The sequence below is a fragment of the Passer domesticus genome, chromosome 6 (genome assembly GCF_036417665.1).
Source record: "Passer domesticus isolate bPasDom1 chromosome 6, bPasDom1.hap1, whole genome shotgun sequence".
Lineage (NCBI taxonomy): Eukaryota > Metazoa > Chordata > Aves > Passeriformes > Passeridae > Passer > Passer domesticus.
This window is the reverse complement of record NC_087479.1, coordinates 15,624,215-15,649,760: the sequence shown is the minus strand read 5'-3', so window position 1 is coordinate 15,649,760 and position 25,546 is coordinate 15,624,215. Positions and strand designations below refer to the sequence as shown.

Genomic DNA, 25,546 nt, shown 5'->3' with positions numbered 1-25,546 from the left:
CAATGAGTGGAAATTTTAATAATGAGCAGGCTTCTCAGTTCCTGTGGGACTAGACTTTTACAAGAACTATTTGTGAGTATTGTTGTCTGAATCTGATTTATTTATCTGTATCTCACCTCTTTGCTCCATGACTAGACAGAGAATTCATTTTGCTCTGTTGGTGCACTGTGGGATGGATGGTTGCTGTTGCATGCTCTGATCAAACTCAGAAGCTTTCAAGTTGGTTGTCTAATCTGTCTCTAAGAGCATACAAAGGAAGTTTCTTAGGGCATGGAATGTATTATTTTTGTGTGTTCAGCTATCTTTGAACAGAAGTACAGTATATTGAATTGTGGTGTGTTACCTTGCAAAAATGAACATTTTGTACATGTCTTTCCTTAGGATTTGCTATATGTAATAGCCTATGGACCATCTCAAGTTAAACCTCCGGCAGTACAAATGTTATTTCATTACTGGCCCAATTTAAAACCCCCTGGGGCAATCAGTGAATACAGAGGACTTCAGTACACAGGTCAGTGCAGCTGGCTTTGTATAGGCCAAAATGAATAAATGATGAGAAGTGTTAAAATCACCTTTTTACAGTTCTATGATGTATTTTGACTCTTTTTGTTTGATAGATTGTACTTTCATAACAATATGCAATGTCCATTTATCTGCATTTTCAAAAGATGTTATGAAAAATAAAAACTCTGATTGTGGCTAGTAAATATGTTGTCTTACTCACAATATTAAGTAAACCTGAACAGGAGAAGAAATAAATATCTTGTTTGTAACAAATAGTCTGTGAAACTGCTGCTTGGGCCTCCCAACAGTTCTGGTTTCTGTTCCTTTCAATTACTGCTTTGGTTGCTTTTGTTTGCCAGGTGCTAACACTGCTGCTGTTGCTATGACTTCTTATCTGGCTGTTACTGTCAAAAAAAGCCATGTGATGTCAGGTGCAGTTAGTACAGTGGATAAATTCTCAAGGTTGATTATAGGATGAAAATGGGGGACAAAGTCAGGAATGCAGCTGGAGTAGGTTCATGGTACAAACTCTGCCAGACTCCCAGACATACTGGTGGGATAGTGCTGCTGCAGGGGCGACTGACCAGCAGCAACTCATTGCCTTTCCTGCTTGTCTGTCTCAACTTGTTTCAAATAATCTCCGTCATATGACACAGGTTTTGGTCACTTTTAAAATTTCTGTACCAGCATGTGACATCTTAAATCATGAAAATCAAGAGTTGGAAGAAACCTTAGAAGACCCCTAGACCAATTCAAATGCAGCCTTAATGTTCCTTGTAGAAGTTTGTCTGATCTGTTCTAAAGCCTTCCATTGAAGGGTTGATACATTCTCCTGACTATTTAGAAAAAAAAATAAATTCTTCTGCTCTGCATCACTTCTTCCATGTATGCAGGTCTGTAAACGAACCATGATAGTATTCTTTTTGAACTGTTACCAATACTGGATAGACTGGGTTTTTTCCCTTATATGTAATTTTTTTGCTAATATATCCCTGGGCTAAGAATGGGCTGAGTATTGTCTGCAGTTGCATGGTATTTTCACCTGGGGGTATCCCATAGAGCATCCAAGTCATACCATTTGAGCATCCCTTTGTTGTTTACTTCTTCTCATTACACAGCTAAGGCTCCTTCTGTCATTGGACTAGTTTTCCTTTGTCTCAGCTGTGTTTTCATTTTGCCTGGGAAAGTAACTGAATTTACTCAGCTACTATTACCATCTTGGAGAGGGAGGATAGGTAATTATTTCAAGGTGCTGGTGAGATCAAGAAGAGTCTGCAACAGGAATGTCTGTGTCTTACTTTTTTCTCTCTGAATCCATGGTTCATTTAATTACATTGTAAATAAGTCAGGAGGCAGGTATGTTCAAGGTTGTTTATTGTAATTATTAAGCTTCCTGGGGAATGGCTATTTGTATCATACTCATATTTGTATAGTACTTAGTACAAGAGGACCTTGTTCTCAATTGAGACTGCTAGACATAAAGAATATAAATAACTCTTCTCATTTATTAATCAGCCATGTTTTGGTTTTGCAGCCTGGAATCCTATTCATTGCCAGCACATTGAATGCCATAATGCGATTAACAAACCCGCTGTGAAGGTACTGCTCTTGCTTTGGGGCCAAACCCAGCTCTCTGGGGCAGGGGAGGTTGTACTTCAGCCCCAGCCACGTGCTGTGGTGGCGTGCAGGTGACCAAAAGCAGGTGCTAAGGGAGCCACAAAGCCTGGTGGCACCAAGGGGCCACACCTTTGTGAATATGTTCTTTGGCTGCCTCAAGCAAGATGAAGTTTTCCCTGCAGCTACTGTGAGAAATCTTGAAATTAAACATGGCGATGGTTGTAGAGTACTATATAAAATTCTAAGCTGGCTCCTGGCTAATCCATGTAAATGTGTTCCCGAACACACACACACACACACACACACACACACACATATGTGTATAAATACGTGCACAAATACTACTGTACATAGGAAACAGTATTTCAATTCTGTAGGTACATGTTCACCTGGTATTTTGATTGAGCATACAATGCACCTACTCTGGTTATGACCCTTTGCTTGGAATGTGTCCTAAAGCAAATAGCAACAAACCTTTACTTACCTTTTCTGCAGCCCTCTTTGAGGAAGGTAAATTGTATCTTTACTGTTTACAGGCATAGTAAAAATGAAAAAGCTTTGACCAGGCTCACAGAACAATTTGGTAGCAGAGGCAAGAACAGCAGCCCAAGTCCAGAACATACTGCAGTTAGGTGTACTGATTAATTAATTTGTATCTATCTAAAAATGTAGGTGCAACCAATTTTCCTGGCATCGATTTGTATACAAATATAATTTCTTTAGTCAAATAGTTCTGCAGTGAGCCTTTTCCACAGGCTGTGATAGGACATAATGATGGCACTTACCTCAAAAGTCCTGCAAGGGACCACCTTCCTGCCCACTCCAGTCATTCTCAATGATTCCTCTCTCACAGGAAAAATGCTTCATGTTGTAGCGGTCACTAGATTCAGGCTAATAACACAATAGAGCAAAATACTTAAAAAGTACGGTTTCAAGCTTTGCATATTAAGTACCTGAATATTTTTGTGTGATCTGTTAGCCTAATTTTGACAGAACCACTTTTGATCAGTCATCACTTAGAAAAATGCAGCCTGTTGTGTCATAAATAGATGATTTGGTTAACAAAGATGAGAAACATTCAAAGAGGTATTTGTCTTTATTTATAAAGTCTTGCACTCCAATGGAGTAAGAGTGATCAGAGTGGTTAAGATGTGGTGTATGCACACTTCTGTTCAGTGTTTCCTTTGTGGTACAAAACACTTGAACAAATGTGCATGGACCTGGCTGTTAACTGTAACTGTTTTCTGTGACTGACTTACGTGAAAGGATAAAAGCTAATGCAAGACAAAGTCTGGACCTGTGTTGCCAAGGGAACTGTGAGTCTTTGTTCTGTCACTGCAGTTGTGTTCTATACTTAAAAACTGTGATGACTGAAAATTAGGTTTTTCTGGCATTTTTGAGACAGAAAAATCTAGACCTTTCCATTACCTTGTCCTAAACAATGGATCCTCTTAAGTGCTGTCTTTTTGGGGACAAAATAGTAGCAGTGTATAGTGAATATGTGATGTGAGTATATTAAAAAACCTACTTGTCTTTCAGAAAGTGATCGTATTGGTACTGCTATATGTCACATTTTTTTACAGGCTCTCACATCCCTGTCTTTGTTAGAAAGAGTTTGAGATCTTGTATGTACATGCTGAGTATTTTCTTTCATTACTAAATGCTCTTAACACGCATCAAAGCTGTGTTACATTTTATGTCATGTTGAACTTTTTCAGCAAGCTTCAATGAACAGAGATGCTAATCCTTTTCCTTCTCCATGTTTCAGATGTGCATTGACCCATCCCTGTCTGTGGCTTTGGGTGATAAGCCACCTCCCCTGTATCTTTGTGAAGAATGCAGCCAGAGAATTGCAGGGTAGGTAAACCAAGAGCTCAAGAAAGATAAATATTGTCAGACTCCAGAGTTCAGAACTCTGTAGTTTTGCTTCTTTGCAGTATGATTAGTATATAATTCATATAGGTAAACCTGTTGAAATATATGGAGCACATTACCACTCAATATGAATAAGGATTACAGATATTTAGCTCACATGATTAGCATTTGCATCTACCTTTAAACAGAGCTTTTAATTTGAGATCTCTGAAAGAATAGATACTGTGGGATGCATTGACTATGATAGGGAAACCTCTTTAATGAACCAGCTTATACTTATGAAACATTTTTTGTCCTCATCCATTAGTTGTCATTTAAAACTGAACATTACAGTGAAAGTTCTTTTACAGAGCTTTCACTAATGTTTTGTAGCATGTAGTTCAGATCGGTCTCTAAGATATACCATGAAGCAGCAGAGATCAAAGAAATTGATCCAGGATTGGCCAGTACTTGGAAGTACCCTGAAATAAAATAACCTCACTTTTTTTTTCATTTTTGGTTGACTTTTTTTACCTTTAAATTGCTACTTTGGTTTGCATTAGTATACAAAATCTACTGATACTTGCAGCCAGTGACTGTCCTTACTTCAAATGGACAAGGTTACAGGTGGTTCAGAACCTAAAGGAGTGTTTTCCTCCTCAGTTTCAGACAACTTTAAATCATACTGGCTGTGGGAAAAGCAATTACATCTCACCTTAGGTTTTTAAGTCATCGTTGAGTTAAAGCAGGAAAAAGTAATTGACTAAAGCAAGAAAAAGTAATTGAATTTGGAAGAAGCATAGCTTCTAAGGACACACAGAGAAAACAGTACTGGTGCTTTGGTTTCTTTTCTACATTCATCTGTTATTCTTCACTACCATTTCTTAGCTGTCAGACTTTCAGAGGACACTCTCTTTTAATTTGATAAATTTAAGTCTCAAACGTAATTTTTGAAAACCTTGAACATGGTGACCATCATCATCAAAGTGGTAATTTGCAGTAAGACAGCACAACAAAGAGATGTAATGTAAACCAGTTAGCAATTTATAAAACTACATTTGAAAAAAGAAGCTTCAGAATAATGGCATTCCTACCACATTGATTTATCTAAATTTCCTCTGTGCAAAAATAAATCAATGTATATATGTATGTATAAAAAGAAAGCTAATTATATATACATTTTTACAGAGATCACAGTGAATGGTTGATTGATGTTCTTCTGCCACAAGGTAAGAGATATTTTAAGGGTAGGTACAAACTAATCATAATTGTACAAAGCTATGCTGATATTTCTCCATACTGTATTACTTGAATTGCTGCATTCTGTTCAAAAGTGTTGGGGTTTTCTTTTTATTTTAAAGTAGTTTGTACTTAATGCTTCTGTCCTAAAAATATTATGAAGAATTGATTAATCCTCTATCTGAAATACTGTGCAACTCTTTATGTGTGAGAAAACAGAGACAATTGAACAGATTTTCAAATCTTGAAGCATTCACAATTGGAGCCAAGTTTTTAAAAAGTACTTGTGTCCCACAGCGCTGTCCAAAAATTTGGGCTAGTTCTTCCAGTAACCTGGGTCTGATTTGAAAGCTCTAAAAGCTGCTGAAAATCTGTAACATGAGACTGCAAAGGATATCAGAAAAGGTCATAAAATATTTTTTGATGATCCAGTCATTGGGTCAATCAATGTCCTTTGGCCAGTGAGAAAATCTGATATTTTCTTATCTACTAGAATGCAGACAAAGTGTGTTGACAGACTAATCAGCACTAATCAGACTAATATCTGAAATAACCCTTCCAGGGGTAGAATGAAGACACTGCCTCTCTCTTTGCTCTGCAAACTGAAAATTCTTAAGCAGTTGAGATTTTCTTTCTGTCTGCTTTTAGTTGAAATGTTACCCAGACAAAGAATGTTTTATTTACTTAAGGGAAGCACATCTTCTTAATCAGCCCCTTAAACTTACTGAATCCTATGTTGCCAGGGCAACAGATCAAATAGCTACTGCTTACAGGTTGAATCTGCAAACATTTCGCTCTCAAATTATGGGCCAGACATAGTGGCTGCTTTGGCATTGTTCATCCATATTCACTACTCTTTTATGCCAAGAGCATCCACAAGCGGTGTGGGCCCACCTGAGCCATGTCTCCCACAGCACACCACAGCTGTGTGTGCAAGGTGTGCTTTTACAAGTCTCTCTGTGAGGCAGAAGGTGGATGGGTTGCAGAGCACACCACCCTTAATGCACCAAGGCTGTTACTGCATTTCAAAGTAAAAACAGGGCTAAGTGTACAGTGTCCTCACTCACGCAGGCTTAGGGGTTTCAGTGGTACCTGGACACACACGTTTAGCCCAGAGGCTTCCTTGCAGGATGTCCATTTTCCCCTGGCTGCCGTAGTAAACCACAAAGATCGTCACTTTGTGTTCATGTTTTGTATGCCTTCCCCTTACAGCTGAAATTTCTGCTATATGTCAGAAGAAGGTAAGATTCAGCCATTTGTGTGATGGGGCATGATTTGATGTTGTGTGTAGTGTCATTCCATTACTGTGTAGTGCGTTCTTCTTTGTACCATTCCAAAATTTCACAATTTATCCATGAATGCATTTTTTGGTGGATGGAAATACTTCAGCAGCAGCAGGTTTCTTTTTGTTAAAACTGATGATGTTGATTTGAGTTGTAGGTTTTAGTTTAAGTGGCAATTAGTAAAGCAATGCAATTATGCAGTTGAGCTCTTTTGTATTCTATAACTCTGCTTTATAAGGAGGAGAGAACAAGAGATGAATTTTAAATTTAAGTGTTTATTTATCTTCTCATCTCCTTCAAGTCTTAGATTAATCCTAATTGGGCAAAAATCATACTGTAAAATGTGTATTTTTAAAAATACATGGACTGAAAATCTTCAGTGCTTGGCTCTGAAAAGGTTGCTGACAAAAAGAATCTGCTTGCAGTACATACCAGCTAATGTGTTTTGATAAGACTTTAATGGCAAGGAATACAGTGTATAACTTGCATGAGAATTCCATTTCTCATGTGGCAAAGAAAGTTTTTCTGTTAGGCTGGATTACTAGGTGGCAGAAATTTCAGGTGATTATTTAAAGGCTTGTACAGTTTCCTATGATAAGCCAGATCCTTACATAGCATAAACTGTGGCACGGTGGCAGCATTTTTTTGCACTCCTAAGGATCTATCTGTTGCTACCTGTAACTTAAAAAGACCTTCTGAAGCATAAGCAGGTGTTAAGAGAACTACTGTAAAATTTAGAGGTTGCTCCAAGTCAGGAGGCTGAGGTTGATGATTTAAATGTCAGTTTGGTGTTTCAGAAGAGGAGCAGCTGTGATATTTAAGTCCAGGCCTAGCATTTAGTCCTCAGCTTGTCTTTCTGGAAGGTCAGTGATGTTTGGCGTCAGGATGTTGCAACAGCTGTGCTTAGACAGAGCGATTTTGGAAATTGCCGACACTTGAGCCAGCTGCCTATGCTGCCTCTCACCCCTGTGTTCGGTTCCATTTCCTGCTAACCTTGGCCTGACAAACCCTTTTTCCTTTTCCAGAACTGCAGCTCCCACGTCAGAAGAGCGGTTGTCACGTGCTTCTCGGCCGGCTGCTGCGGCCGCCACGGCAATCGGCCGGTGCGCTACTGCAAGAGGTGCCACTCCAACCACCACAGCGAGGTGGGCGCGGCCGCCGAGACGCACCTGTACCAGACCTCGCCGCCACCCATCAACACCCGCGAGTGCGGCGCCGAGGAGCTCGTGTGCACCGTGGAGGCTGTCATCAGGTACTGCCAGCCAGGGTCAGCCTTGGGTGTCCCTGTTGCCCGTGCGTTGCGGATCTTGTGCGCTGGTGGATTTTGGTTTCGTTGGGATAATCTGGGAGCAGACGCTGAATGCTGCCGCTTTAGCGGAGGGTGGCTCAGGTGTGAGTGTTGTCCCGATGAGGAGGTCAGCCTGGAATCCTAGGATTTGATGTTGTTTTGTTTCAGGAAGGTGGTGACATCATATGGCTTAACATCTAGTTAGCCTTGGTTGGATACCTGTGTCTGCTGCAGGAAAGGTGCGTTCACTGACCACAGGCTTGTTTTATAGCTTGCTGAAAGAAGCAGAGTTTCACGCTGAGCAGAGGGAGCATGAGCTCAACCGAAGGAGGCAGATGGGGCTCTCCTCTTCCCATCACTCCCTGGACAACACAGACTTTGATAATAAAGATGATGACAAGCATGACCAACGCCTCCTGAGCCAGTTTGGTATATGGTTCTTGGTAAGAAGTTCCTACTTTTTTCTCTCTTCTTGCTTGCCTCTCCTTTACTTTCTGAAGTCTATTTTACCTCTATTTTTTTTTTCCTCACCTCTTGGCTTTAGTAGGAGACCTACTCTGATTTGTAAGTAAAAATTTGTCCTGTGAAGCTATCAGACTTGGAGATTTCATAACTGGTTTGAGTGGAGCTGCTGACTGCCTCTGAGTCTGCTACAAAGTGTATAACAGAATTATTCACTCTATTTTATAGTTGACTTTCTATTTGCCATCAGCTTCTGTTCACAAGTGCCCCCTGGTGAGTGCCATTATTTTAACTTTAAAAGGCAGTCCCCTAAAAATCTGGTTTTCTCCTTCCAGTTTTCAACATCACTTTCTGGAAGCAGAGCTTTCTGTCTTAGCTCTGAATAGGCTGGAGGATTCTTAGTGGGATGCTGTTCCTTCCTGCAGTCAGCTTGGTTCAGTTGTGTCAGTCAGTCTGCTCCATTCACCTGGTGTGGGTTGACAGCATGAAGCCCTGCTGGTTCTACCCCCACAGCAGCTAGGAGAGATGATTCCAAAACAGCAGGACTGCTGCTGGCTAGATCGTGAGCAGGCCAGGCTGCATCCTGATAGATCCTCAGAAACTGCATTCTGCAGTTCTCCTTAAGGAGAATTGTCTTTCTCAGGCTCTTTCCAATTCACTTTCCTCTCAGGCTCTCTCTTCAGTCACCCAGTGACAGGTGGGCAAATAGCAGGGCGCCTCATCCACTGTGTGAACAGAGATAGGATCTCTGGATGGCAGGGTGGTAGGTGTGGAATTCCGTAGTGCCAAAAGAGCTGCTCTGCAGTTTTAAGTTTATTTACAAGAATAAACTTTATATTCTACTGACGTCTTGTGTGTTTTGGTGTTTAACATTGTTTTAGAATTAAAGACATCTATTATTTAAAATTATTTTTATTGTGCTGTGTGTGTCTATTCTGTATCAAGTAATGTTTTATAAAGACTGAAGGTCAGTATTTCCAGAAGTAGAATTGAGGTTATGTTTCACTGTACATGCCTCATCCCTGACATTCAAAGTGTACCTTTCTGTGCTAGGGAGGAAGAACTCACTGTCTCCATTCTATTCCTGTAAAATCCCTTGATCTCTCTGTAGTGGGTATTGACAGAGATGACCACATAGGTTGTGAGAAATCTTGGGTTGCTGTTTTCCTTCTTAAAATGATTATCTTTCATACAGAAACTGGATAAGGGGTCAAGAGCTCCTTTTAAAAAGGCTTCTGGCTGATACTGCCTTTGAGTTAATGCTCAACTGAGCCAAGCACAAGGAGGCCAACACCTTAACTTCAACCTGCAATGAGTTAAAAGACTGTACTTTGAATTGGCAGAAGGGTTGATAGCTGTCCCATCTCAAGAAAAATCATGGAGGAAAAACATTTTTAAAATAGGTTTTGGTTTCTCTGGGAAGGAGAGCTGTCATTTTTTTCTCCAGATATGACACAAACATTGCTCTGTTGTTCATGTGCTGCCAGGCAGTGCTCACCAGTTTCAGTTTCAGGATGCCGAGTCCTGAGTGTGCAGCTTTCCCTAGGAAATGACAGCAAATAGCTGAGAGGTGGCTAAAGGAGCTTCTCAATTCTCCTGTCAGCCATTCTTTGCATTCAGTTCAGCAATCTGACTTGAAACTTTATCTCCTGTACCCAGAGGGTACCAAGAGCTCAAACGTCAGGTAATTAAGGGCTTAGCAGTGTGCTGGCCTGTGAGCTGGGGTAGAAGTTTGGTCTCAGATTTGTCACAGCTTTACAGTCCAGGTATCATTTTAGAGAGTTTGGAGGAGGGGTGAAGAATGTTAATCATTATGTGGGAATTTCTGAGGACTTAAAACTCATATTCATGCCCCGAATGAGGACAAAAATTCAAGATGAGCATCTTTTTGTGAAGATCACTTAATTACATTAGGTAGGCATTTTCTTTCAGAATATTTGAAGTACTTGATTTGACTTGTCTTTTTATCTGGTACATCTTATATATGTGTGGGTATGTATATCATATATTTTACTAGATTTACAGTACCTTCTGAAATTGAAAGTAATTTTAAAGTTCAAACCAAAAAGTTTGTCAAAACACTCTATACTGATTTTTTTTCGGTGTTGAAAGTAAACAAAAAAATCAGTGCCTGTTTTTTTTTTAAAATTTTATTTTACTGTTATTTTCTGGTTATGAAATATTTTGTCAATTGTCCTCTATCAACCTCTACTTAAAAATTATCATCTCATTTGTATCCTATGTAATTTTCATCTTCATAACTCTGATAAAATGCAAAATATAGTAGACAAAAATTTTCCCACCTTTAATTCTACAAATGAAAGTTGGTTTGTGTTTCTGTCTTCCAGGTGAGCCTTTGCACTCCCAGTGAGAATACACCCACAGAGAGTTTAGCAAGGCTGGTCAGCATGGTGTTCCAGTGGTTTCACTCTACAGCTTACATGATGGATGATGAAGTTGGAAGCCTGGTTGAGAAGCTGAAGCCCCAGTTTGTTACTAAGTGGCTGAAGACTGTTTGTGATGTCCGGTTTGATGTCATGGTTATGTGCCTCCTGCCAAAGCCAATGGAGTTTGCCAGGGTAAGAACAATTTATCTGAAGGCTCCCTTATTTACTACAGAGATTAAGGTCCTAAGTAAAATCACCTTTTCTTTCCCAGCTCTGACAAGACAAAGAAATCTCAGTGTAGAGGGAGCAGTGGAAATTGGAAATTTTTCCTTTTCACAGCATTTTTGGTTTTACTGTGTTAGAAAGTAGGCATTATTTACACTGATGTGAAGGCAGGTTGGAAGAACATTATAGGTATTGAAAGATACAGTATTTTTGATAGCTGCACATTTTCATTATGCTGCTGAAGTACCCAAACTTGTCTTTGCTAAAAGGTGTCACTTGCCTACTCCCAAATATAAGCCTGTCCTGTAGTTTCTCTGGTCTTTGCATAATTCATCTCTGCAGCTGTGAATTAAGGTTTATGAAATCACAGAGTTGTAACTGAAGGGAATTCTGGGAACACTGATGCTAACTTCAGAGACCTAATTTGAGCGTTAAGATCAGTTAAGATCCAAGTCTGGTTTGCCTTGCTGCTGATGGAGAGAGAGAATTACCTGGAAGGTTATCCAGGGTGCCTGAGTGCAACTGTTGGTGCAACCTCTTCTAAAAAAAGTCATTATTTTGTCCATTAGTTATGAAGCAAAACTCACCACTTAGTCATGCTTTTTGTAGGACTTTCTTTTTCTGTCCTTTCCAGAGGACATGTTGGGCTTGTTTCCTAAAATTAAGTGGCTAGACTTGGCAGGGCCATGAAGACTTCATGTGATATATTACATGTTATATCATCATCAGGCATGAGCTGTACATCATGGGTTTTTCATGATGTCATGTATGGGATTTGCTGTACATGTGCAGACAGGTAACCATTGCTGCTGGGAGGCTTGTAGGTCAGCTGGGGCAATTTGAGAGGCGGGTGGATACTTCAAATGTTAGAAACTCAACAAAAGAGACCATGGCTTTGAGGTTAAGGGGAGAAGAAAGGACTGAACCTCATGCTGTAATCTCTTACAGATTTTTTTTCTTGGATCCAATCCTTCTTTTGACTTTTGTTACCCCCTACTGCAATACTGAAGACTAGACCAAAAACTTGCCAGATTTGCAAGGCTTCACTTGAACATGAAGACAAATAGCCATGAAATTAGCTGTGATGAATGAAGGAAAAATAGTTTGCTGGCTGAGATTACCAGTAATTGCTGCCAAAACAGCAGGCATCTCTAGAGCCATTAGTCAGGAACAGCAGATGTGAGCCGAGGTCAGTTAGAATAATTAATCTCTGTATGCCAATTACTTACATACTTGGAAGCATTTTTTTTGCTTACATCACTGAGAACCTTTCTTCAAAAAATCCTAAACAAACACTCATGAAAGAACACCTTGTACAGACCAAGTTTTTAGACGTAAAGACCCAGCACTGTAACAAGTTGGCCAGAGCAAAAAATTGGTGTTGCAAGTTTGACCAAATAAAACTGTGCATTTTTGAGAATTACAAATAATAATACACTGAATCATGGCCTGGAAATGAGCAAACTTCATTTAAGTCTTGGACAAGGCTTTTGTGTACTGTCAGTCATATTAGAGGAAAAAGCAATGCAGCTCCATAGCTGAATTCTAAATTCTGCCTTGAAGTTATTAATGATCACCTCCAAAAATTTCCTGGCTGCAACACACTCAGCAAATTTGTGATACTGAACAATTACAGGGACTAGAAATGTTGTTCATCAGTATGATTTTTTTGAAATACCCACAGGTTGGTGGATACTGGGACAAATCCTGTAGTGCTGTAACCCAGTTGAAAGAAGGGCTGAATCGAATCCTTTGCTTGATTCCCTACAACGTGATAAACCAGTCAGTGTGGGAGTGTATCATGCCAGAATGGCTGGAAGCAATAAGGACAGAAGTGCCCGATAACCAGCTGAAAGAGTTTCGAGAAGTGCTGAGGTATGTGGGCATGTGCTGGAATTGTTCTGGTTTTGCATATGTTTGTTGAGGGTTTATGCACTGTAAGATGGTGACAACTAATGAAAATGCCTATGTGTGTAATAGACAGTAGTGAGTGCATGCTTCAGATTTGGTTTTGTATTTTTTGTTTAGACTAAAGGATTTAAGCTTTGGGAAAGTATTCTTTTATTGCCCACTGTATCTTTGTGTCAAGAGCCAGCTACATGGATGTTTCTTTGGTGTGAGCAAGGCATATCTTTACTGTGCTTCCTGCAGCATGTTGGAAGGACAGTCTTTCTCCTCTGTCCAGTTGATGAGAAATGGCAGGGATTGGTAGAGCTGTATTTGTTTAGCTGATATCTTCCCCTACTGAGCAAAGGAAACACCAGAATAAGATTGGTGGAGTCGTAATTTTATATCTGGTTTATGACTTTGATTGTAAAACTTCACATTGCCTTTTAACTGATGATAGGGCTCTGAAACTCACTGTAAGTTCAATTTGTAGGTATTGCTGTAAACATTTTTTAGTACAAATAAATAATGGACTAGTGAGATGAGAAAATTTCCAATTTTTGCATTGGATTTTGGAAAAGATATTGCTATCAAATGAAACTGGACATATGTGATGTCAATTCTTAAGGTGCATCACCAAATTCAGAGATGGCCTTGCATAGTCAGGACAGGTGGTATCAGCAGCCTGGCTCAGCTCCCGTGGAGGGTGAGGCTGCAAGTAAGATTAGCTTCCTACCAGTTTTCTGTTCTATCTCACACAGTGTATGCCATGCTAACTCAGTGATGCTACATTTTTGTTCTATTTTTCAGCAAAATGTTTGACACTGAGCTGTGTCCTCTCCCCTTCTCCTTGGAGGAGATGTTTGGCTTTATTAGCTGTCGCTTCACAGGGTATCCATCTTCTGTGCAAGAGCAGGCCTTGCTCTGGCTGCATGTAAGTGTCCTCACTGGACAAGTCATGCTGAAACAGCTGAATTTTGGAATAGAATAGAAATAATTTAGAAAAAGAATCTGCTTTTCTGAAGTTAATGTATCCCTTCTGCCCTTTGCTTAGCTCCAATATAAGGATGGTTGGTAGACAGACCCTGAGTGTTGCTAACCCATCATGAGAATAACCTAGCTGACAAGGTGGGGATTAGTCAAAGGTTGCACTTGGTAATCTTGGGAGTCTTTTGTAACCTAAACGACTTTGTGATTCTTTAAAAATGGAAGCCTGGGAATTTCTTTAACCATTTTTAAAGAAAACCTTTGTTGTCAGTTGAGTCTTTAGGGCCATTCAGCTGGCTGACTTTTTTACAGCATCACTTTTTAGTCTCAAAAGAAATTGCTCTGTAGATTCCAAAATTAATTCCAGACTCTAGAAACAGCTGGAGTTGTTTCTGCATATGAAGAGCTGGATTAGACTAGCTCTATACCCACCAAGTTTTCTGCTGCTTTTGCCCTTTTTGTGCTATATTTGCACACAAAACTGGCATTCACCCAATGTTACAGGGAGCTACAAGGATAATCATGTCAGCTGAGGGCAATGAATTCAAAAAGGATATAAAATTTTCCACAGCACCTCAGAATAATACCTGTACTTTTCATTATTCCTTCTTTCCTGCTGAGGGTTATTTTAATTAAGCCTCTACAAAGACCAATTTACCTGACTGTAATTTAAAGTTTTTAGTATACAAAGTTTTCAAGTAAAGCATGTTTTTTAGATTTTTCTTGAATTAATGACTCTTAGATGACAAGTACAAATGAGTTTATATTTATCTGAGTAATAGTGGTATAATAGATTGGGAATATTCTCCAAGTGATGTGCAATTAACAATCCTGTCACTATGCTGACACCTGTAAGCTACCATTCTGACCAGATTCTTAGAATTAAAAAAGGAACTCAGTTTTAAGGAATAATAAAAAATAGTTATTCATTCAATTATTGGTAATATTTCTGCTTTACAGAAATATTTTTATGGAATAACCTCACATCCCTGTGTGTTTGTGCATAAAACTGATCTCGAGATGCACCAAGTGGATGCCAACAAATATTTTGAAAGTGCCTGTTTTATTTTGCCCTGATTCTAACAGAAGTCTAAGCTTGCACGTCACCTCATTGAATCCCAAAATTAAATGCACAGAACATGCTGAACTGTGGATCATGTTACAAAATTGCATATAAAGTAGCTGGTGTTTGTGATCCAACTTGAAACTGATGCTTTCTTATTTATTGTCTTTTCTTAGGTGTTGTCTGAACTAGACATTGTGGTTCCTCTTCAGTTACTAATCAGTATGTTTTCTGATGGAGTTAATTCTGTAAAAGAATTAGCAAATCAAAGAAAATCAAGAGTCAGTGAACTGGCAGGAAATCTTGCAGCTCGGAGGGTAACTTATATTTATCCTGCTTTTTCTTTTCCTTATAACAATCTTCCTGACAGAGTCCACATGAAGAATTAAAAATCATCTTTCAATATGGGAACATTTGATTGAAGACACTATATATTTTGAAAATGAAAGAAAATAGGCATTACTTCAGTTAATGTGACTCTATCCTATAAAAATGTAAAGATAATATAGGTAGGAACTCAGTAACTTTTCAGCTGTTTTATTCTTTGTGCCTTCTATTAATAACCATCAGGAACAAACTGTTATGGACAATTGGTCATCCAGAGTGACCTTTTGTATTCTGGTATGAATTTGGTGGGCCCAGGTATGTTTTGAAAGGGTGAGAAAGCAGAGTTTATTTCTGGTTCCCTGCATTTTTTTTGTCCCAAACACAGGAGATGCAGAATTTGATCTAAAGTTGTCTGGCAAAGGCTTATGGTCTGGAAGAAAACATGTACAAATACGTAGGCACTACCCATACTTTGTCTGATGTGACTTAACTTCCCAGTAGTTTGGATGAAGTGCTTCAAGGACGCCGGGAACAAGGTTGCTTGAAAGACCTGATTCTTTAGATTTAAGGATCTACATCATCTAGGCAGTTGATGACTCCTTACATGTGGTCTGCCAGTCCTCTGATACAGCTCTGCAGAGAGCACTGCCATACCTAGCCCATGATCACTTCTAAACTAAGCAATAAAAAGTTGTTAGTTACTGTCTGGTCTTTCAGACCATAGCTGGTGTGAAAATTGACCTGGTTTGTCATCCAAATGTGTATCTCCCTGCAATGCCTACAAGTTCTCAGGGTGTTTTAGATGGCCTGGTCTGATGTGGACATAAATCAGTGCAGGCATATACAACTCACTGCCCTTGTGTCTAGTTCATTTCCAGCTCCCTGGTATAGCCTTAGTTAACAAAGTTATTAGCCTCCTGCCATTAAAGTCAGTGTCCATGGATTATGGATATCATTGAAACTTGATGGCTGCTTTAGTGCCTGCACCAATTTTCAGTTTGGTTTTTGATGTTGAAATTCTCCTTAGAAGGAATAACATGATGAATGTCAGCCACTTAGCTTGAGAGAATGTATCATCTGGGCAGAATATGGTTCCTGTACTTCCATTGTATCTTATCCTTCAGTGGTGTTAATAAGGGACACCTGTATATTTAGCAAAAAAACTACACAAGGGAGTGGAAAGGCTGTCAGAGTTCTTGCTATTTTTGGCATTTTCTTATAGAATGAGATTGCTCAGATGTCTAACAGTCATTTGAACATGTTGATTTTTTATGTTTTCAGGTAAGCGTTGCTTCTGACCCTGGGCGCAGAGTTCAGCACAACATGCTCAGTCCTTTCCCAAGCCCCTTCCAGAGCCCATTTCGGAGTCCAATACGTAGTCCTTTTCACAGCCCTTTCAAGAATTTTGGACATCCTAGTGGAAAAACAATTGATTTTGAATGTGAAGATGAGGAAATGAATCTCAATTGCTTCATTCTGATGTTTGATCTAATCCTGAAGCAGGTACTTGTAGAATAAAAATATCCACATGGAAGGAACACTGAAGTTCTGTAGTCACTTTTGGCTCTCCTTTATTGATTATCTTTTTGCTAAGGGCCTGGCATGAAGTGTAAGACATTTAAATCCCAGTACAGCTGCCATCTGTCTTTATCTCTATAGAAATTATAGGTTCACGTTCAAACAAGTTAGATACCTCCAGATTCAGGTTAGATACTAACCTGTCACTAGTAAAAGGAACTTTTCCTTGGAGCTTTGTTTATTTTTACAGACTAGAGGCAGAGATTTGTTGATAAGCTTAGGTTAGATACATAATTTTAGGATAGATAAGTTTCTACACTGTGAATCCAAGGACAAGAGTTTTAAATGACAGTCTCCAGGCAAAATTAATGGATTCTGTGCTTGAAATTATCTATTTACTCTAGCTGTTTGAGCTTGGGCCTCAACACCAGCGGCGATTTAAAATTCCGAGTTACAGTTTATCTCAGATTCTTCCTAGTACTGTAATATAAAACTAGCAGAAATGTATGAAGGGACAGACAGTTTGCACTCTGCCTTTTAAATTAATAATAAATCCTTAATCTTTTCACTTTCTTTCAGATGGAACTCCAGGATGATGGTGTCACTTTGGGCTTAGAGAACAGCATCTCAAAAGATATAATATCCATCATAAACAATGTGTTTCAGGCACCCTGGGGTGGTTCTCACACCTGTCAGAAAGATGAAAAAGCAGTTGAATGTGGTCTGTGCCAGTCCAGCATTCTGTGTTACCAGTTGGGTTTTGAGCTGCTGGAACAGCTTGCTCCAAAGGAAGAAATCAGACTTGTGGTAAGTAGAGCTGGCAGGGGTCTGAATTATTGGTGTGCTGAAACTCCTTCACTGTTCTCATTCCATTGTGCTCAGGGAGCAAAGCTGCACTGACTTTTGGCATGAAGGATTTGGAAGGTTAAAGCAAAATTCCATTGAACTGTAAAATTTCCTGAGTTTGAATTGATTCAAAGAACCCAGGGAAGATGGCAATATTTGTCCACCATGAACTCTTCCCCCATGAACACTGAAGTGCTATTTCACTTTGGATGTGCATCACTCCAATCCTACTGTGTCTCAAATAAAATGTAAAATGTCAAACTTACCTTTTGTTAAAAGAAAGGAGTGGATACAAAATGATTAATGATTTTGAGTGAATCAGTTGTCAAGTGAGCAAGCCTTAGTTGGATCTTGACTGAAATGCTGAGCACTGTGGGAAAACGGAATTTACTCCAGGTTGAGTATCCAACTTTATCCAACCCAGGTATTAGTCATCATTAAAGTTCTCTGTAGCTTTGCAGAAGAATTGGAGAATTTCTTGTGGTGGTGGTCTGATGAATGTATTTTAAGCTGGATGTCTATTATATGTAATTGTTCCATCTGCTAGTTGAGAAGAAGGCATCATTCCATTTATTCTAATGCTCATTTGTTGTGGTGTGTTAGTAGCAGATTTTTATTCGCTTTTTTTCCGTGGAGGGAATAGTGATGCCTTTTTATATGTCAAATTTTCAGAATTTCATTTGATGTGTATGCTAGAAGTAGATATTTTGCACATGGTATTCAATAACTTGTGCTAGAAGAATCATCTCACACCCCTCCAGTACAGATTCTCATCTCAACTGAGAATCAGTGAACAGGGCGGTCTCTTGGGTGCTGGGACACTTCCAGAAATTCACCCTGAAGTTTACAATGTAAATGTCACAGTTGGAACCTTTAATACTGAGCTCCTTGCTATAGGCAGAAATAACTCCAGCCTGGAGTTTACGTTTTTCAGTGTAAAAGTGGTTGAGGTAGGTCCTGCCCCTAAGCCTGTAACTCCACAGTAGAGCAGGAAACACCCTGCTCCTGTCTGTTACTCCTTTCAGGCAAGGATGACAAACTTGGTGAAGTATTGGCCCTTTGATTGAATCTACATCAGCTCCAATATGCATATACAGTTTCTGTTAAATCGATGACAGAAACACACTTTTTTTGTCAGTATGCGTTTGCTGATGCAAAATATTAGATATGCAGGTGATTTGAGTGCATAAATGCACATGGCAGTAAACAAAGTCTGCCTCATTTGAGCTCAGCTTGTCACACCAAATGTAGCTTAGTCAGCAGGATATGGCCTCATGTATGTAGGTAACATCAAGAAATGAATTTAACTTATTATATTCCTAAAGGAGCCCACAGATAACCTCGAGGATAGTCTTCTGTATACTAGACCTGAGTTTATTATAGGAACTGAAGGAGAAGAGGAAGACAAATCAGCACCAAAGCATGGAGAAAACCCAGGAAATCACACAGAGACCACAGAAAATGCTGGTAGGTAGAGGCTGAAAAAGTTATTGCAGTAAGGCTTTAAAAGAAATGCTTATACTCATATACAATACAAGCAGACTTTCAAGTCCAACAGTGCACAGTCACTTTTTTTATCATGCATTTAATTCTTTCAGCATGTTAATTGAATAGGCTGTAAATAAGTTGATAACAAGTGTGACTGTCTCCCAAAAATGTTAAAATAAGTCTTGGCTTTCTGAACATATAAAGTAGCAAAACCATTAGATGCCACGTTCCATGCTATGCTAACTTTGCTGACTGCAGAGTTAACGTGCCTAGAATTAATTTATCTCTCATCACCTTAACATTCTTTAGTTCCATTTTGAATTCATAGATAGTAGAATTTTAATATTGTCTGTAACTTACATTTTTAACAGCGATAAAGAATGACACAGAAAGGAAGTTTTGTTATCAGCAACTTCCAGTTACCTTGAAGCTCATATACACTATATTGCAGGTAACATTGACTACTTGTTAGTTTAATTTGTATTGTTGGTGAAGTGGTGTCATTGTGTTGACAGAGAAACATCTGTCTACACAGGAAATGTCAAGGTTTGAAGAACCAGACATTCTTTTTAACATGCTGAATTGTCTGAAGATCCTGTGTCTTCATGGGGAATGCCTGTATATAGCAAGAAAAGACCATCCACAATTTCTTGCCTATATTCAAGATCACATGTTGATTGCAAGGTGGGTTATTATTGCACATTTTGGCTTCATACTTCATTGGTTCTCCAGGTATGCATTTTTGTTAGTGTCAAAGAATTTGCAAGTTTACTATGGGAAATTAACAAGAGTGGTAGAGAAGTGTGGAAAGATTAAGAAATCTGTATAAAAGTTATTGCATGGGCTAATTAAGATGTAAATGAAGTCAAGGTAACCCTGCATTGTCCATCATGGCTACTCCATTGTGAGCCACCTCTTTTGCAATGAGTCAGAGTCTCTCATATTCAATAATACCATTATCTGAGACTGATGTGTCTTCCTGGAATCTACAAAATAAAATAAAGGATGTTGTGAAGGCAGGCACATAGTTTATAGGGCCTTAGCATTAAAGCTGAGACAACAATAGTGTTTCACCATATTTTTATGAGGGACAGGAAGCTTGTTCACTTAGAGTGAATTGGATTGAAATTGTGCATTTTAAGATTCTCTTTGGAGAAAGGGACTTCTGAAGAAAGCTAACTGAGTTTTCAGCTTGCTAGCTGAAACATCAGCATATGATCTTCTGAAATAGTGTTTGTCAGCACTTAACAGCTGCTCTGTATCAATTTCACTGAGCATCTCCCAAGACTTAAGGTTTTAGCAGCCTAGAGAATCTGTCCTGAATCCATACCAGCAAATTGCAAATATCCAACTTAGTTATTTGTGGATGCGCATGATTTGTGGTGTCAAGACAGTTCATGTGGCTTATGTGGTCATGCTGAAACTCCTAATGGCAGCATAGACTGTGTTCCATGGCAGTTGTCTTGAACTAGGCAAACTCTTTCAAAATGAAGTGAGGAATATTTGAGTCTGGATTTTCAAGAAAAAATGCTGTAGTTGAAGATTTGCAAGTAGCTCTGTTTTCCTACTCTATTTTTACTACAATTCACTCTGTAGCATTTTACATAAATGCCCAGCATGGCTCATAGAGAGTTTAATGGAAAGCTCTTTACATTTAGAAGAAAGGATAACAAGGCAGTATCTTTATAAGCAGGCTTGCTCTTGTTTGTCTTGCCAGCTTATGGGGAGTTGTGAAGTCTGAATTCTCTCAGCTTTCTTCCCTGGCAGTCCCACTTCTTCTTCATGCACTTTCGCTTCCTCATGGAGCTGACATTTTCTGGACAATCATAAACAGCAATTTCAACAGTAAAGACTGGAAGATGAGATTTGAAGCAGGTAGGCTCTATTTTCTCTTTGTTTCCTCTCTGAAGAAGTAGAGCTTTCTCTGCAGTAAGTGAGGAGACATGTAATAGGTGATGACCTTTTTTGCTGTTTTTGAGATAGTTTGGTGCTAAACTATGCACAAGAGTGTGCAGTAAAATAAAGGAGAAGATGAGACATTTTGGATAATAAAAATCAAAATTATAACTCTTTCTAGCTATTTTTTATTGTTACTTTCTCAGCTGTGCATACTTCTAGGAAATGTGTATTAATCAGTACATAAACCATTACCTAAATTAATATGCCTCTTGTCTTCCTGCTACAGTTGAGAAAGTGGCTGTGTTGTGCAGATTTTTGGATATTCACTCTGTGACAAAAAACCACCTACTCAAGTACTCTTTGGCTCATGCATTCTGCTGTTTCCTGACTGCTGTGGAAGATGTCAACCCAGCAGTGGCTACAAGAGCTGGACTATTACTTGACACCATAAAGAGGCCAGCTTTACAGGTGGGTGCGCTACATGGGAAAAAATACTTTCCAGTGGGAAGCTGGCTTTTCACCTGGAGTTCAGATGTACAACATCACAGTCACTGCTAATACCTCTTTAGGCAAGCATTATTTGTCTTGGTACTTGACATATGCACAAAATAACCAGGGGAAATGATACTGCCCTACCCCAACTTGGAATCATGGAAAAAATAATTTTTAAGATCAAGTACAACCATAAATACTTTGACTGCAGAGGATTATTGTGTTTGAACTCCTATTGTAGAAAACTGTAAATGTTTTTTTGACTATTTGAAAATAATTTGGTATTTTTCAATGAAAAAAAAAATTTCAGTTTTATGAGACCCTGCTGAGCTCACAGTGAGAAAATATATTTGAGCAAAATCAAACATGGTCTTGATATTTTCAAGATTTAGTTAGGCATGTTATTTTATGAATGTGAGAGAGCCTGCCAGTCAGGATTCACATGATTAAATCTAAACAGATACCTGAGCAAGAAAAGCAAGATAAAAAAATAAATCTCATAGAACAATTCAGTCCTAGTTCTCTGGAGAAGAGAATGAATATGTATTTTAAAGAGTTCAGGGTTACTGCCTACAAAAAGCTGTTAATATTTGCTAGTTTAATTCCTTTTGGTACCTTTTCAAAATAGTTTCCAGAGAACTTGAGTTCAATGACACTGTTGCTGAACTTGGGTTTAATGAAACCGGTGTACTGCACTTTCATATTCAATATGTGGGCTTTCTTATCAAACTTATATCTTGACATTCAAGACAAAATTCTAGTGCAGATAATGTACAGAAGAATTTTCAGGCAAAGTGCCTCTGATACACTTCACAATGTAATCTTTCTTCCCCTGTTTAACCTTGGTGATTCTTTTTTTTTTATAATTAAGGGCTTGATTCAGTTACCTAAATGTAATGATTTTCTCAGATGGGGAGTGTGAGCAAAGCACTTTGATATTGTGTACCAAATATGCAGTAGCATAGAACTTTGCCTGTACCTTTGTATTACTCAAAATGTTAGAAAATTCTACATTCAAAATATGATGCTTATTTATCTCTTTACTTACCTTACTCTCCCTCTGAGATCAGTAGCATTAGTTCTGAAAAGGACTTGGTAGAAAAAAGGAGCTAAACCTTGATCCTGCACTAACTGACAGAAGTTATGAGCTTTGACCTCCCTTTGCTTTAAAAAATCCTTAAGAGATCTCATATCTCAGTTATGTGTTGTTTTCTTTGTTTCCCTCTATAGGGTCTCTGCCTCTGCCTTGATTTCCAGTTTGACACAGTTGTCAAGGATAGGCCAACAATTCTTAGTAAGCTTTTGCTGCTTCATTTTCTAAAAGCAGATATCCCAGCTTTGAGCTGGGAGTTCTTTGTGAATCGCTTTGAGACTCTGTCTTTGGAGGCGCAGCTTCATCTGGACTGCAACAAAGAATTTCCTTTCCCAACAAGTAAGCATATTGCAAATCTGTCTGATCCTTTTTTAACAGCTTCTGGAATTTTAGCTGCTTGCACAAGTCTGAGAGAGTTGCAAGTCTCATGTGTATAAATTCTCTGAAATTAAGTAATCTTTCAGGCCAAAATAAAATAAATTGAAGTTAGCATTTTTTACTTCCTGAATACAGATTAGGCTGTATTCTGCTGCACCTTTGGATGTTGTGTTTTGCTCTCACTAGGATGTGATTGCCAGCCTTGGTTGAACTGTGATCTGGTTCTATGATCACCTGCAACCCACATTAACCCACTTGTTCTACTGTAGAAGTCCTGATGCTGTCACATGTGCTATTCTTCAAATCCCAGATCATGCCCAACCCTGTCCTGTGGTGGTCTCTACAAAGTCCCTAGGAGCTGTTTGACCCTCTGAAAAGCCCCAGTGTGTGGGGCACAGCATAAGAGATACATAGACTCCTAGAGCCAGTGCTCAGTTAACTATTTTTGCAGTGACAAATGTTTTTAGATGTTTGTCCTGTTCATACTTGGTTTCTTAATGAGAAACCAAATCTTCCTTTCACTAGACAGGCACTAAAAATTAATTAATGCATAAATTTTTAGAATGCTGAATAATTGAAAACTTCCTAACCCAAGTGGTGGCCTATGAGTCAGATCTATTTCCATCTGATTTTCCTGGAGGAGATGGGAACAGCTGTTTGAACAGTGCATATTCTCTCAGCAGCCTAGTGCTTCCTTCTACATTTGCATGGAGCCCAGTGCCTAAAAAAGTCTAGGTGCTGCGACTGCTCCACAGGAGAGAGGTGGAACTGCAAAGGTGTTTTCTTTTCCATATGTGAGTAGCTTGACCCACTGCTGGGAACTGCTGCTGTGGTCTGGAGGGAGTCTTGTCACTTTCTAACACCTCTGGCTGCAAATGTAGGGCAATATCTTTAAATAGGAATATTTTTGCGTGATTTAAAATAAGCTGAAGAAAATGTTAAGATTTCTTTTTAACTTTTCTCTTTGCCATTTCAAATATTTTTGTGGTGCAAAGGATGGACTCACTGACTTCAGTCACTCAGATGATTAAACTCAAAGGGTTACACTGCACTGCAGATATGAGTGTGGAAAAGTATTGGTGATCCCATTAAGACATGCAGTGATACTGCTGATAACACCACTGTAACTCCATAATCAACACTCACGGGTTTTTTGAGTTCAAAATCAGGATGGTAGGTGCAGGCAGAACAGGAGGTTAGTAAGGCAAAACTAGAGGCCATGGTTAGGTATGAGTACACTAAATGTGATCCATACTTGTGAGATTTGTCCCCTTTTACTTAGGGGGCCCCTCATACTCTCTTAGCCTGAAATTCAGCTTTTGGCTTCAAGAATCTGTTTTTGACCAAGTAACAGCATAACTTTTTAACACAGTTATGCCTCTTGGTGTTTTATGGTTTTTAGAATGAGAGCATGCAAATGAGTACCTTGCAGATGGACCCCGTGGGCCCATTTGAAACTTTCTTGGCTCGAGTGGGACGCGGGGCCCAGTTGCACTTGGCACTTGGCAGCAGTAGGACCTCCCCATGCTGTGGAATGAATCCTAACTTGGTCCGTTGCATTTGCAAAGCTATCACTGCTGTCCGGACCAATGTGGCCAACCTCAGTGATGCGGCAATGTGGAAGATCAAGAGGGCTCGTTTCGCGCGCAACCGCCAGAAGAGCGTGCGCTCCCTGAGGGACAGCGTCAAGGGACCCGCCGAGTCCAAGAGAGCGCTCTCCCTTCCGGAAACCTTAACCACCAAAATTCGTTGAGTACCTGTTTATGTTTTTGTGACACGCCTCTGTCTTCTCCCCCTGGATCGTATCCTGTCGATGGGTACACATTGGAGTTGTCAATATTTATCCAGTTGGCTTCTGGCTGCGTTGGGCATTACTCAGATAATGACAAGTCAGTGAGTTTGACAAAGAATGTAGACATGGACAAATTGTGTCTGGATGTGTCTGTTAAAAATGCCAGAATAAAATGCTCCAAGACTAGTTTATCTTTTCTAGGTATTAATTTTTATTTGCAGCTAATATGCAGTAGTTTTGTCTTAAATAAATACAGATTTTACAGAAAAAAATTCCTCTATTACTAATATATTTATTAATTATAATTATTAATCAGTATATGTGGCTTATGCTAGATGTCTTAAAAAAAGCTGTTAATGTCTCAAATGAGTTTTTGAATATATTCTCTTGTTAAGGAAACAATGTCCATGTAACACATCCTTCCTGTGGGCTTCTGCAGGAGGACCTAGTGCTGGAAAACCATGGGATTGTATGGAGTGCCATGCAGATATCTTTTCAAGCAGAGATGAAGCCATTCTCATTTAGAGAATTTTGCTAACACAGATTAGTCTTTATATTCAAATAGGACCTCTCACATTGCTCTTAGCCATATAATAGAAACTGATAAAACTTTTGAACCTGGGTGCTAGTGAACTATTAACTTAAAAGGTAATTTTCTTTCTAACACGGCAATATATATTCTTTCCAACACCGTCCCCCTGAATATTTTGGGATTCTTAGGTAATCCTTCATGACCTAAGTCCCTGATGCTGCACAGGGACTCCTGTGTGCTGACTCTTGTACCTGCAAAATTAAGTGATGGAGAAAATTAGAGTTATAGAACATAGTGCATAAAATCTGTAGGGCGCACAAGTGACATGTTCCAAGCAGTTACACTCACTGCCTGACAACAGTGCATGAGTAAATGAACATAAATG

The 25,546-nt window shown here is 39.1% G+C and overlaps 1 protein-coding gene across 8 annotated transcripts in view; it reads left to right on the top strand.

Moving 5' to 3' along the window:
* UNC79 (unc-79 homolog, NALCN channel complex subunit) overlaps positions 1-25,546 on the top strand; it is a 106,224-nt gene that overhangs the window by 19,182 nt on the left and 61,496 nt on the right. For 7 of the 8 annotated variants that reach the window (XR_010364267.1, XM_064423518.1, XM_064423515.1 and 4 more), the window contains exons 7-26: positions 382-511; positions 2,039-2,103; positions 3,890-3,978; positions 5,164-5,204; positions 6,427-6,455; positions 7,523-7,749; positions 8,057-8,228; positions 10,596-10,826; positions 12,544-12,734; positions 13,557-13,680; positions 14,973-15,113; positions 16,405-16,626; positions 17,221-17,448; positions 18,813-18,954; positions 19,347-19,426; positions 19,511-19,659; positions 20,693-20,850; positions 21,161-21,342; positions 22,597-22,798; positions 24,406-24,585. Coding sequence is in view for 7 of the 8 variants with exons in the window: in XM_064423518.1 (XP_064279588.1) it covers positions 382-511; positions 2,039-2,103; positions 3,890-3,978; positions 5,164-5,204; positions 6,427-6,455; positions 7,523-7,749; positions 8,057-8,228; positions 10,596-10,826; positions 12,544-12,734; positions 13,557-13,680; positions 14,973-15,113; positions 16,405-16,626; positions 17,221-17,448; positions 18,813-18,954; positions 19,347-19,426; positions 19,511-19,659; positions 20,693-20,850; positions 21,161-21,342; positions 22,597-22,798; positions 24,406-24,585 (2,983 nt within the window). In the remaining variant the exon portion in view is untranslated. Of the gene's footprint in view, positions 1-381; positions 512-2,038; positions 2,104-3,889; positions 3,979-5,163; positions 5,205-6,426; positions 6,456-7,522; positions 7,750-8,056; positions 8,229-10,595; positions 10,827-12,543; positions 12,735-13,556; positions 13,681-14,972; positions 15,114-16,404; positions 16,627-17,220; positions 17,449-18,812; positions 18,955-19,346; positions 19,427-19,510; positions 19,660-20,692; positions 20,851-21,160; positions 21,343-22,596; positions 22,799-24,405; positions 24,586-25,546 lie in introns of those variants that run through there. The other variant, XM_064423520.1, reaches the window with a different exon arrangement.